Below are 14,409 nucleotides of genomic sequence, written 5' to 3' on the forward strand. Positions count from 1 at the left end.
TAGGCCTCTGACCTCACTTTTCTTAGAGAATTTACTTTAGAAAACTTTCAATTATGGATTCTTTCCTTGGCTCCTTTGGGTTGTAAGTCTTCTTTGAAAGCTTTTTGCTGGTTTCACAACCCAGGAGTGTCTTTCTGCAGGACCTGGAGCCATCTCTTTCAAAAGTAATCAAGAAAATAGTGGTCCTATCAGCCAGGCTCTGGGAGAGGGGAAGCCTAACTTCTATGGGTGCCTTGCTCCAAGTTATAAATTGCCTCCAGTAATGACAATAGGAGAAAGCTTATTTTTGAGGGGGTAAGGCCTACGAGCAAAACCAGTAGCTTATGATCCCCTCACCTCAGCTCTTAAAACCTCTAACATTCAGAGCAAAGACTTAATTCTAGCCTCACTCCACTATTGCATTAGGCTTGAATGAAGTCTTTCTTGCCTATTGAACTTTGCCCAGTGCAACTTTTTCTTTGACACAGGAAAGCGGTTGTCCAACAGCAAGAGTCTGCATATAATGTGAAAAACCAGTGTGGGACCAAGTTAAGAGTGACAAGCCAAAGGCAGGCTACTGTACAAGCCCTAGAAATGGCTGTTGACAAAGGGTTTCTAAAGCTTGCACAAATCCTCATGAGTCACAGGGTTGACAGTTTAACTACTGAATATAGAGGGCCCTCAGTTCAATTTGAATTTCAAATAAACAACAAATCACTGTTTTAGTATAATTATGTTTCAAACATTGGATGAGATCTACTAAAACAATGGTTTGTTGTTTATTTGAAATTGAAGTATAACTGAGCATCCTGTATTTTATCTGGCATTCCTGCCAGGAGGGATACAGTGCATTTTAAACATCCACTATTACTAGAGAGCCTGAGGCCTGCTTGCAATATTAGTCACCAGCTCTAATCGCTCTCCTTCACTGTGTGCTTCTTTCCACCTCACCTTGTCTTCTCCCATTTAAAGCTAGAAAGGTCCAAAGCAGCAGCTAGCCTGAAGGGGCAGGGGGTGGGGAGAAGGAAATAGGAACAGAAACCAGCTTCTCTCTGCCCCTCAAGACAGACAGCAGGTGTCAGGCACCCCACAGCTTTGACTGGTGAAGGGGGCTAAGGGAAGTCATATCTATGAAGGAAAATGTTAAGTGTTAATAAATTTCTTAGACTGTATATTAGTTTTTTAAATTATTATATAATTTAGAAAGAAGGTATGACTCATACAGATTTTCAAGTCTTCACCCAGAGGCAAAGAAAATTTTCCCATTGTGAGAGAAACAAAAAATAATGTTGCATTTCTAAATCTTAGGTAATATACTTGCTCAGTGTACCAAGTCCATAGGTCTAAATATATATATGACAATAAGATAAATACTTTTTAAAACTTATGTCTCAGGATTTTATGAGATTAAGCATTTAAAAGATTAAGAATTCTAATTACTAATAACCTTGCATAGTATAGTAATACTCCTTAAAAATATCTTATATACTGGAGGCCCAGTGCATGAAATTCATGCATGGGGAGAGGGGGGTGGTGGTTCTCCCTCACCACAGCCTACACCCTCTCCAATCTGGGACCCCTTGGGGTGTGTCTGGCTGCCGGTTTAGGCCCGATCCCCCCTGTGGGATCGGGCCTAAACTGGCAGCTGGACATCCTTCTCACAATCTGGGACTGCTGGCTCCTAACCGCTTCTGCCTGCCTGCCTGATTGCCCCTAACCACTCCCCTGCTGGCCTGATTGACGCATAACTGCTCCTCTGCTGGCCTGATCACTCCCAACTGCCCTCCCCTGCCAGCCCAATCGCCCCAACTGCCCTCCCCTGTTGGCCTGATGGTCCCCAATTGCCCTCCCCTGCAGGCCTGGTCCCACCCAACTGCCTTCCCCTGCCAGCCTGATCACCCCCAATTGTCCTCCCCTGCTGGCCTGTTTGCCCCCAACTGTCCTTCCCTGCCGGCCATCTTGTGGCAGCCATCTTGTGACAATGTGAGAGCATCCATCTTGTGGCAGTATCACACGAGGGTGTTGCATGAGGGTGTAACACCACCTAGGCTTTTTTATATAGGATCAGTGAAAAGCACTAAATATTAATGACTATTAATAAAAAGAATGTGACAGTTTTCTAATATTTTTGTGTCACAGGTGTTTGTTTTTATTGAAATATAATTACATCAAATAAACTTTATCAATTTTAAGTGTATTAATTTGATGTCTAGCCATTTATACCACGGAATATTTTAAGAATCTAATGAAAACTATTATTTCACACTAGTAGCCCTGCGCATGAATCCGTGTGCCAGTAGCTCGCCAGGAGCTCGCTGCCGCCCTCCAGTAGCTCTCCGCCCTCTGCCCCACCCTCCTGTAGCTCCCCCCACCACCCCTCATAGCTTGCTGCCCTGCCCCCTCCTGTAGCTCTCCACTGCCCACTTGTAGCTCGCTGCCCCATCCTCCTGCTGATCCATGATCCAGTCATTACATGGTCGGTCGTTACACTTCCTGGCTTAATGACCATTTGCATATTACATCTTTATTATAGAGGATATGCAGGGATACAGATGTATTTCATACAATTTCAGGGTGTTTATTCTCCCTTAAACAAAAAAAAAAATTATATTCCTGTTTTGAGTCTTTTCCTCTAAACTGGTGGTTTAATTATATGAGACAATGACATTACAAACGTATTGTACTTACTGTTGGAACTAAATTGCTTAATGTTGGAACTAAATAATATTTGTAAATATCAGTTTTATCTTTTTAAATGAATGCTAACTATTAATATTATGTTCTCATCTGCTTGATTAGCAATATAATAATACAAGGTGTTCCAAAAAATATATACACACTTTGAATAATTATAAAGGCAGTGTCTATTAAAATACATTTCATTTTCAAAATTGAGCTGTCGGCTGTTAAAGTATATATACATTTGGGGGGAGAGGGGAACAGCCTGTATATCAGAACACATTAACATGACTGTGTGTTTTTTCAGATACAGGTTTATTTTCCAATCTTTCTATGGGAATTCCTATTTAGAACTGCCTTTCTTTGCAACCCTAAATGAGTTGAAGTCTGTCCTGGAAAAAGAACATAGCAGAATTGTTACCATCTACTTGACTATAAAAACAAACACTTTGAATGGGACCATTCTCTACAGTGAGTATGAAATGTTTGACCTCCTATGTGTTAAGTTTCTTTCTCAAATATTAACCTATTGAATCAATGAACTATTCATTTAAATACTATGGAAAAACTTTTCTAGCCTAGTGCATAAGGCATTACCCCCCAAAAAAAACAAATATTTGTGCTTTCTAGTTTTATTTGGACATTTCTTTAATTTATGAGTCATTCAATGGAACATGACTTACAAACAGGCTCTGAACCAGAAGGAAGGATACAGCAAGCATATATATGTCATAGCTATTGCAGTAAAACATAAATGTTACAAATGTTTCAGAGCATTTTTTTAAAGATTTTTATGAGAAGAAGGGAGAGGTAGAGATAGAGAGAGAGAAACATCTATGTGAAAGCGAAACATCAATTAGCTGCCTCCTGCACACCCCCTACTGGGGATTGATCCTGCAACCTGGGCATGTGTCCTGACCAGGAATCAAACCCACAACCCTTCAGTGCATAGGATGATGCCCAACCAACTGAACCACACTGCCCAGGGCCAGAGCATATTTTCATAATATAAATCACTGAATATTAATTGCATTTAGTACTTGGTAACTTGGAAAAAGCCATTCCAAACCTGGGATTCATTTGACAATTGGGGAAATTCCTATCGCTCTTTTAGCATTATCTTAAAATTAGTTGGTATAACAAAAGTAGTATTAATAGTATTTGTTTAAGGAAATGCCTCTATCTCTAGGGTTTTCTACAGTATGCAATATGCTCAGAAGGATTTCTGTAACCAGCATTTATGGCCCTCTTTCTTCTATGGCCAGACATCACTAACTAAATTACTTGCAGTATTCCAAATGTGACAATTGTTTTCTCTCTTTTGAAATGAATGCACAATAGTTTTAACAATTCCCTATATTGGAGGTGTAATGTCTTCTTGAATTGATTGTCTACTGCAGGGCAACTCATTATTTCCCAGATCATTTTTCTCCTCTATTTTAAAGTATTTTGCAAAATCAATTAATCATTCTATGCTTTCTAGACAAAATTAAAACCTTTTTATTGTTTGAGTAAAATGCCTAAAAGAAGCAATTTTGAAAAACTGGATACATCAGAAGTTTTGAACATTAAGTTAAAACTAGGAATGCATGTTATATTTTAGAAAGAAACTAACTTGTCAGAACGAGGCCAGCATTATTTATTTCCCAGGAATGTAAGCACCCTGTTTAAATGATGGCTTTAGGATGTCTGATTTATTTATGTTAAGAGAGAGAGAGAAGATTTAGAAAAGGAAAATTTGCTTTTATATTCAAAACTTAAATGATGGTAGACGACCATGAAATTTGGAGGTAATGGTGCATTTCAGGGGAAACGAAACAAAACTGAACAGAACAAAAACACAAACATAATCATTTAAAGCCACAAAGCAAAGTGATTTTCTGGCTCTGCAGTTTTTAGTCATATCGAATTGGAAGGTGTTTCCTTGTGGAAAGTGTGATTTTACCAACTAAAAACAGCTCTTAGCCAAAGCAGCAGCCAACCTCTGGGAATTCTCCTCTGGGCCCTTGCTCCTGGCTCAGGTCTATACCACCACTCAATGTGCTCCTTTTGAAAGCCACAGAAATACATGCCAAGCATGTATACACCCTGCTCAATTCAGTTCTTTAATTTAAACCAATAAAAAACCCAAGTCAATACTAGTGCCATCGGATTATTTTTGCCTTTCATATTGACCTACCAAAAAAATTAAACTAGAAATTATTAGTAAGAAAAAAAAAAATGCCATTGTAATGATGGCCTAACTCTATCCTTGTCTTCTGTAATTCTTGTTGTCACAGCACTGAATACATCAAGGCTGTTTACTCATGGGAGTTTCATAGCCTGTGAATGGAGATAATAATTTTGTTTGCAAAGCATTTCTTTCGTTCATTTGTAAAGTGGTCATTCAATCCTACACTGTTGGGAATACCTCAGTAGACTGTTTCAGGAGATTGTTGCTTTTACTCCTCTTAGAATTTGTCAAACTCAGAAGCCTCCCAACAGATGAACACAAAGACTTTTAGTTTCAGTTAGACATCCATAGTTTTAAAAGGTGTTGCTTAACTTGACTTAGGGCTAGTTTTCTTTCCTTTGAAATCAGCATATTCTATGTAGGAGCAATTAAAACTGGTAAGGAAGTTAAATCAGATGTTTCACGTTAGAGTCGAGATGTTAATTTTTGTCTGGGTTTTTGTTTTTGTGGGGGTTTTTTTGGCTTGGTTTATTGTGTTTTGTGTGTGTGTGTGTTGTGTGTTTTGTTTTTTTTTAGTTTTGCTGTTTTATTCCATTTCTGAACATTTCAGTAAAAATTCAATTCCATTCTGCAAACATTTATTGAACATTTGTATTTTGTTATCATCAAATATTAAAGGGAAAAGGATAGCGGGTTGTAAGCCAGTGTCATCTCTGAATTATATTCCTAGTTCAAAATCGTAGGTTTACCTTTTCTCAGTTTGCTTCTCCAACTAATTGATGTTGAAAAGGAAAAAAAAAAAAAGGAAGATAAAACTTGAATCCTTGTGGGGTTATAGTACAAACCCTTAGAAAAGATTGCTTAAAAAAGAACGCTCTGTGGGAGAGAGACGGCTCTGAGAACAGCAGTCGAGATGAAAAGCACGTTTTTTGAATCTGCGGCTGAACCAATTCAGAATTCTGGAACCCAGTCAAAGGAGCTACTAATAGGTCACAGGAGAAGGGATGAGACCACACAAAACTCTTTAGCTGCACTTTCAGAAAATGAGCTCTATTCAGCAAGCAGTATCAATCAGGGGGTTTCGTCATGGGATGTATTACCATGCGGTTGAATCCATTCTGTGCTGCCTCTCTGAAAAGAAATAAGCAAGCCCTTTGGAAGTATGTGATCTTTGAGAATTAGGAGCAGACATCTGACCAAGTTACAGGAGGCAAATTACATGAGCAACTCCAGTGGGAGCACGGGATTCAGAAGCAACCTTGATATTATTTTGTGTTTGTATTTAAGAAAGAAAGCAAAAGAAGGACTAGTTTTAGGTATTTATTCCAGGTAGGAGTCAACAGGAAAAGTAGGATTATTGGGCCCTCCTATTTTGTGCATTTAGGAAGGGCTGAAAAAAGAGATTTTTTATATTGCTGAAGGAAACAAATTAAATCTAAAGAATCAGGCATCTGCCTTTCTCTATAAAATGATTCTCAGCAGAATACAGAATATCTTCATTAGATACTTCATTGGCCAAGGCCAGTGAAATCCTACAGTATTTCCTGACATCATATTAAAAAGCATCTTTTCTTAAAGAAACAAGAAAAACATTTGCTGTCACAAATAGGAAGGGTAATAATGCTAAGTGAAATAAGTCAGAGAGAGAAAGGCAAATACCATATATTTTCACTTATATGTGGAATCTAAAAAAATGAAATAGACAAATAAAATTGAAATAGACTCATATATACAAAGAACAGACTGATGGTTGACAGAGGGGAGGGGCTTTGGGGCTTGGTGGAAAATGTGAAGGGATTGAGAAGTACTAATTGGTAGTTACAGAATAGTCAAAGGGTTGTAAAGTATGGCATGAGGAATATAGTCAATAATATTGTAATAACTATGTATGGTGTCAGGTGGGTACTTGAAATATTAGGGGGATCACTTTGTAAAGTATATGATGATCTAATCATTGTCTAACCTATAATGTATACCTGAAACTAATACAAAATAATATTGAATGTAAACTGTAATTGAAAGATAATATTTTAAAAGAGTTTGCTCAAATGTTTTAATCAATTTTACAATACCTACCATAAAATGTTGAGGGAATCTTTGTGCTATCTTAATAACTCTCAACGGAGCTTGCTCTAGATGAATAAGAAAGGGAATAGGGTTGAAAGCATGGATAATGGATTCATACATTGCCATTCATTAGTTTGTAGAGATTGGTCTTTTATTTTATCTTATCTTTTTTACAACAGTAAAAGTCAAATTCAACAAATTTTAACTGAGCGCCTAGAAAGTGCACCACACTCTGCTAGGCACTGTGAGGAGGAATACAAAGATGAGTAAGAGATGCCCTCGCTGGTTTGGCTCAGTGGATAGAGTGTTGGCCTACAGATGGAAGGGTCCCAGGTTCGATTCCAGTCAAAGGCACATACCTCGGTTTCAGGCTCCTCCCTGGCCCTGGCCCTGCTTGGGGCATGTGCAGGAGGCAACCAATTGATGTGTTTCTCTCACGTCGATATTTCTGTCTTTCCCTCTCCCACTCTCTCTAAAAATCAATGGAAAAATATCCTTGGGTGAGAATTAAAAATAAATAAATAAATAAATAAATAAATAAATAAATAAATCACTAGTATGAAAAAAAATTATTTTAAAAAAGAGATGATATGCATCCCATTTCTCACCATTTAGTGGAGAGATACTATGTACATGATTCGATGGGAAAGCTGACCATTATAGGTCTTATAATAGGAGTAACAAGAACTAGGACTGAGTAGAGAGATCCCTTACATGGAATCTGTGCTTACATGTCTTCACTAACTAGGAAACCCCTCATAATCTTGTGTTTCACATCTCTATTCCACCGACCTCCTCAGGACTCCACCCTTGCCCTGAATAGAGTACACACTTCATTAGAATAGTTCTTAATGTTCTGTTTGCAAGGTACTCAACTTTGAGGATTGTGATGGAAAATTGAAAGGTATTGAGACTTTATTTTAAGAAATTTTTCTATTCAACATTGTTATACTTCCTTCCTCTGATAAGCAGGAAGAAGAGGCTATAGATTTCAAGGGTTTCATCAAAATATAAATGGAATCAAAGATAATTATTTTCCTGGGGGTACTTGATCAGGAGCATAACAGGGTTTGGAAAATTTTTCTCTAATGGCCAGAGAGTAAATAATTTTGCAGGCCACACATTCTCTGTCACAACTGTTCAACTCTGCCAAGTATAGCATGAAAGCAGCCATAGAAAAAAGTAAATACCTGAATGTGACTGGTTCCCCAACAAATTTTACTTATAAAACCAGACAATGGCAGAATTGGACTCATGGCCCATAGTTTGCCAACCCTTGACCTAAAATTAGGTTATTTATTAAACTTCTCTTGAAATAAAACAGTCATGTTACAAATAATTAGATGCTATTTCTATGACTGAAATTAATGAAGAAATATGTCAATGAGAGATACAGCTCTGCTTCTGATGTGATTACATCAAGGAAAGACCTAGTGAGGAACAAGCTTGCTTCTGGTGGGCAGAGGTAGGCATGAAAGCAAACTCAGTCAAGGATTGAAATTGCTGCCATGAACATCTCAAGAACAGTATAATCCAGGGATTAAGGAAACTACTTGAGCTGGACTACCTAGCTCCACCTTTTGGACAAGTTACTCAATGTCTCTGTGCCTCAGTTTCTGTAAAATGGGATAATATTAATAATAATGATACCAAAGATATGAAAGAGTTGTGATAAAGAATGAGAGATAACACATTCAATTTGCTTAAAATAGTGTCTAGCACAGGGAAAAATGGAGAAAGTGATAAAATTCTTTTTTTTTATTTTGTTTTTGTGTGTGGGGGGGGTTGTTTGTTTTCTTTTTAATCTTTATTGTTGAGATTATTACAGATGTACCTCTTTTTTCCTCCCATTGCCCCCCTCCACCCGGTTCCCGCCCCACCACAGGCCTTCATCACCCTAATGTCTGTGTCCATAGGTAATGCATATCCTATATAATAAAGAGGTAATATGCAAATTGACCCTCATACCCTCACAAGATGGCTGCCTACGACCAGGCCGGGCAGGGGGTTAGTGAGGGACAACCAAACTACTGAACAAGCAAGCTGCATGGGGCAACCAGGCCGACAGGGGGGTTAGTGAGGGGCGACCAAACAACTGAACAAGCAGGCTGCATGGGGTTACCAGGCCAGCAGAGGGGGGCCGTTGGGGGTGACCAGGCTGGCAGGGAGGGGGACAGTTAGGAGTGACAAGGCCGGTGGGTAGGGTGCAGTTGGGGGCGACCAGGCTGGCAGAGGGGGGCAGTTGGGGACAACCAGGCCAGCAGGGGGGGTAGTAAGGGGTGACCAGGCTGGCAGAGGGGGCAGTTAGGGGCAATCAGGCCAGTACACAGAGGCAGTGAGGGGTTGAGGGGGTGATCAGGCTGGCGGGGGGGAGGGGGGGGACGGGCAGGTAGGGGCAACTAGGCAGGCAGGCAGGTGAGCAGTTAGGAGCCAGCAATCCAGGATCAGGCCTAAACCGGCAGTTGGACATCCCCCAAGGGGTCCTAGATTGGACAGGGTGCAGGCTTGGCTGAGGGGACTCCCCCTCCGTGCACAAATTTCGTAAACTGGGCCTCTAGTATCTATATAAGATCTTTGTTTAATCTCTTCCCACCCCTTCACCCCTTCCCTCTGAGCATCCTCAATTTGTTCCATTTCCATGCCTCTGATTCTATTTTATTCACCAGTTTATTCTGTTCATTAGATTTCTTATTCAATTATTTTGATTTTTAGATTCAATTATTGATAGGTATGTATTTGTTGCCATTTTTGTTCATATTTTTTATCTTTTGCTTTTGCTTCTTCTTCCTCTTCTTAAAGAATACCCTTCAACATTTCATATAATACTGATTTGGTGGTGATCAACTCCTTTAGCTTTTTCTTGTCTCTGAAGCTCTTTATCTGACCTTCAATTCTAAATGATAGCTTTACTGGAAAGAGTAATCTTGGTTGTCGGTCCTTGCTTTTCATCACTTTGAGTATTTCTTGCCACTCCCTTCTGGCCTGCATAGTTTCTGTTGAGAAATCAGCTGACAGTTGTATAGCCATTCCTTTGTATGTAACTAACTGCTTTTCTCTTGCTGCTTTTAAGATTCTCTCTTTGTCTTTAGCCCTTGGCATTTTAATTATGATGTGTCTTGGTGTGGTTCTCTTTGGTTGCCTCTTGTTTGGGACTCTTTATGCTTGTAAGTCTATTTCTTTCACCAGATAGGGGAAGTTTTCTGTCATTATTTCTTCAAATAGGTTTTCAATATCTTGCTCTCTCTCTTCTTCTGGCACTCCCATAATGTGAATGTTGGTACACTTCAAGTTGTCCCAGAGGATTCTTACACTATCTTCATATTTTTGGATTATCTTTTATTTTTGCTCTTCTGTTGGGTGGTTTTTGATTCCTCATATTCCTAATCATTGATTTGATTCTCAGAATCCTCTACTCTACTGTTGAATCCCTGTATATTATACTTTATTTCAGTCAGTGTATGCTTAATTTCTGAATGGTCCTTTTCCATTTTTGTGAAGGTTTCTTGAAGATGTTTTAGTAACCTTATAACTGTGGTTTTGAACTCTATATCCAGTAGTTTGCTTTCTTCCATTTCTTTCATTTGTGACATGTTTGTTTATCTCTGCATTTTGGCTGCTTCCCTGTGTTTGTTTCTATGTATTGGATAGAGGTGCTGTGTCTCCTTGAGTTGGTAGAGTTGCCTTGTATAGTAGGTGTTCTATAGGGCCTGGTGGCTCAGCCTCCCCAGTCACCTGAGCTGAGAGCTCTAGGTGCACCCCTTTGTGGGCTGTGAGCACAGTCTTGTTGTAGTTGAGACGATTGCTGTTGGTGTCACTGGGATGAATTGACCTCCAGGCCAATTGGCTATGGGGACCAGCTGTGACTACAGTGGGAGAGCTGCTATACAGGAGACACCCTTATGGAGCAGGACTTGCTTCAGTGGCACTTTGGTGCTCAATGAGTCTGCCCCTTGAGTGTGTCACTTATGGATGTGTAGAGTTGTAATCTGGTATGGTCTGACACTGACCACTGGGTACACTGGCTCTTGGGTATCCAGGGAGGTGCACAGTCAGCCACTGCCTGGGGCCACCCAGTGGGAACCAAAGAGAGATCTGCAGATTCCTCCTCTTTGTATCAGGTTTGGAAGTGCCCAGATGAGATCCAGCTCTGAAGCAAGGCAGGCTGGTGCTGGTGCCAGGTCTTGGGCCTCTTATTGATCGGTTTGGGGCTCCCTGACCCAGTTGTAGCTTGCTTGAGAGATTTTAACCTGAGCAAGGACAGACTATTCATATGCAAAATCCACTGCACACAGCTTGGATGGGGTTGTAAATTGGATGAAGCGGGGTCTTAGGGAATCACCAGGGCAGAACAAACAGAAATGGCTGCTGGTCAGCCCTATGACCGGGAGGTCCCAGCTGCCCAAGTTCCTGCCCAGATGCCAGACAATCCAGTTCCTCCTCATATCTATCTGTGTTCCCCAGAGCCTCGCCCTGGTGCTGGAGCTCAGAGGATGTGGGACCTTGTAAGTTCAGTTCATGGTCCCGGCCTTTTAAGAGGAACAGCTGGGTCTCCAGCAGCCTCTGTGTTACTGACTCCCAATCCCCACTGGTTTTTATAGCCCATAGTTCTTACTTCTTTTCCCAGCTCTGGGACCCTGAGCTGGGGATCTGGTGTGGGGCTGGGAAACCTTGCTCCTCTGGGAAGCCTCCTCAGAGACGATCTCCCTCCCAATTAAAAAAGCAGCACACGTGGATGCCAGACCATCCCGTTTCATGCCTCTGAACCTCCTACCAGTCTCAGTGTGCTTTCTTCTTTGCTTCTCTAGTTGTAGGACTTCCATTCATCCGGCTTTCCAACAGTTCTAGATGATGGTGGTTCTGTATTTTATTTATAATTTTGATGTGGTTGTGGGAGGCAGTAAGTATATGCATTTACCTGCTTCGCCATCTTCTGAAAGTGATAAAATTCTTATTCAGATAATGCTTGAATCCCTTTCCCCTTATAACTTGCCTGGAAGGGACACTTAGGAGTTGCAGGCCCAGGATACTATGTTTTTGTCTAAAAGTTGTCATTAATGTTACATCTATTTGATAGACATATCTATTCAGGGGAAAAATAATCAGACTCTAAAAAACCCTGGATTCCTAAATGTCAAGAAGTGGGATAGACAATTGGTACAATTTTTGTTTTCATTTTATTCAAATGAAGAGGATTCATTGGCACCAAGAGTCTTGTAATACAGTTTTTATTTAACAGGTTAAGCAAAATTAACAGGCTAGGAAAAATTAAACCATGCTCTCTATCAATTTTAGAAACTGGCCCAGAAGCCATTCTGCTGCAGCATGTAATACACATGTGCCAATGATTAATTATGCATGCCAGACTGCTGCCACAATCCTTCAGTGCTCCTCAGAGAATCTCTGCTTGCCATCCTTCCACTGACTATCTAGCTCATCCTAACCGCATCCTGAATGCATGTTGCTGCTCATGATGCCACTGCTACTGTCTTTTTACCATGTGCAATGCTGCTAAGTTGCTACTGGTGTTACTGCTACTATAAAACCTTTAAGGAGAGAGGAGTTCTAAAGGTGCAGCAAAAGCGTGTGTGTTCAATGGGGAACTCAGTGCAGGCCCAGAGAACGGTTTTTATCTCATGCCATTAAGGTGGTACCAGGGACAAAGAGATCATCCAATTGCTGCTGTGGGAAAATCAAAACCCAAGTCAATGTGAGCTAACTGTAAAACTTGGGTAAATCAATTAACTTTCTGTGTTTTAGTTTGACTATAAATAATGCAATGTAATTTCTATGACCAAGTTCACAAGATTTGAGAAAATGTATATAAAAGTGTTTTGAAAACTACAAAGTGCCATACAAATGTATGGTATTATATCTTTTCTGAAAAATGGTAGAAAGTCATGTTACTTTATGGAAATTTAGAAATTTGGCCACTATATACCTGATTTAATATACATATCTGTATTGATCACTATCCATTTTATAAGGAATGATGTTGAACTTCATTTTAACTAAAACTGATGGCCAACTGATGAATCTCTTCTGAATGTTTATTTATACAGGATCTCAAATCAAATTGTCATTGATGTTTGGGAGTAGTCATTATAATAGTCCAAATGGAGAAAATACCCATTTCTAATGGAATGGTAAACCATATAGTCATATAAATCATAAATACTCTATCTTCAGTATTTCAGTGAAGAAGTATTCATGCTTAGAAAATTTCAACCCAATGCAATACCCAAGCAAAGCAAACATTTTTTAAAGTTGACTAAGATATCATACTTCCCCTTTCTCTGTATTATATCATTACTAGAAGCCTAACACGCAAAATCACGCGGCCCTGCCCACCTGTTCATGCCTTACAGTGCTCGCACACCCGCCCACCTGCACACGCCCCGCCCGCCGCCTCACCGCGCTCGCAGCCCTGCACACTCATGCACATTCCGGCCACCCACACGTGCCTCACCATGCACACAGCCCCACCCTCCCACATGCACCTTGCCATGCACGCAGCCTCCTGGTGACCAGTCTTTGGTCGTTACAGTGTTACAACCACTGGGTTTTAATTATATAGACTAGAGGCCCAGTGCACGAAATTTGTGCACAGAGGGTGTGTCCCTCAGCCCAGCCTGCACCCTCTCCAATCTGGGATCCCTCGAGGGATGTCCAACTGCCCATTTAGGCCTGATCCTGATAGGATTTGATACTCTGGCTATTTATAAGTAAACTAGAGGCCCGGTGCATGAAATTCATGCATGGAGGGAGTGTCCCTCAGCCCATCCTGCACCTTCTCCAATCTGGGACTCCTGGAGGGATGTCCAACTGCCCGTTTAGGCCCGATCCTAGTGGGATCGGGCCTAAACAGGCAGTCAGACATCCTTCTCACAATCCAGAACTGCTGGCTCCCAACTGCTCACCTGCCTGCCTTCCTGATTGCCCCTAACCACTTCTGCATGCCAGCTTGATCACCCCCTAACCACTCCCCTGCCAGCCTGATTGATGCCCAACTGCTCCCCTGCCAGCCTGATTGCCCCTAACTGCCCTCCCCTGCAGGCCTGGTCACCCCTAACTGCCCTCCCTGCAGGCCTGGTCCCCCCCAACTGCCCTCCCCTGCAGGCCTGGTCCCCCCCAACTGCCCTCCCCTGCAGTCCTGGTCCCTCCCAACTACTGCTCTCCCCTATAGGCCTGGGTCCCCTCCAACTGCCCTTCCCTGAAGGCTTGGTCGCCCCCAACTTCCCTCCTCTAAGGCCTGGTCACCTCTAACTGCCCTCCCCTGCTGGCCTGATCACCCACAACTGCCCTCCCTTGAAGGCCTGGTCCATCTCAACTGCCCTCCCCTGCTGGACATCTTGTGGTGGCCATCTTGTACACATGGGGGCAGCCATCTTGTGTGTTGGAGTGACAGTTAATTTGCATATTACTCGTTTATTAGATAGGATAGAGGCCTGGTGCACAGGTGGGGGCTGGCTGTTTTGCCCTGAAGGGTGTCCCAGATCAGGGTGGGGGTTCCC

The 14,409-nt window shown here is 41.4% G+C and overlaps 1 protein-coding gene across 1 annotated transcript in view; it reads left to right on the forward strand.

The window, feature by feature from the left end:
• The window catches only part of EYS (eyes shut homolog), a gene marked incomplete at its 5' end in the record, with an annotated part of 1,363,978 nt that overhangs the window by 1,067,086 nt on the left and 282,483 nt on the right, over positions 1-14,409 (forward strand). Inside the window, 2 exon segments of the mRNA XM_079781621.1 lie at positions 2,966-2,974; positions 2,977-3,133. Coding sequence (XP_079637747.1) covers positions 2,966-2,974; positions 2,977-3,133 — 166 coding nt within the window.

This window comes from Cnephaeus nilssonii, assembly GCF_951640355.1.
Source record: "Cnephaeus nilssonii genome assembly, chromosome: 9".
NCBI classification, from domain to species: domain Eukaryota; kingdom Metazoa; phylum Chordata; class Mammalia; order Chiroptera; family Vespertilionidae; genus Cnephaeus; species Cnephaeus nilssonii.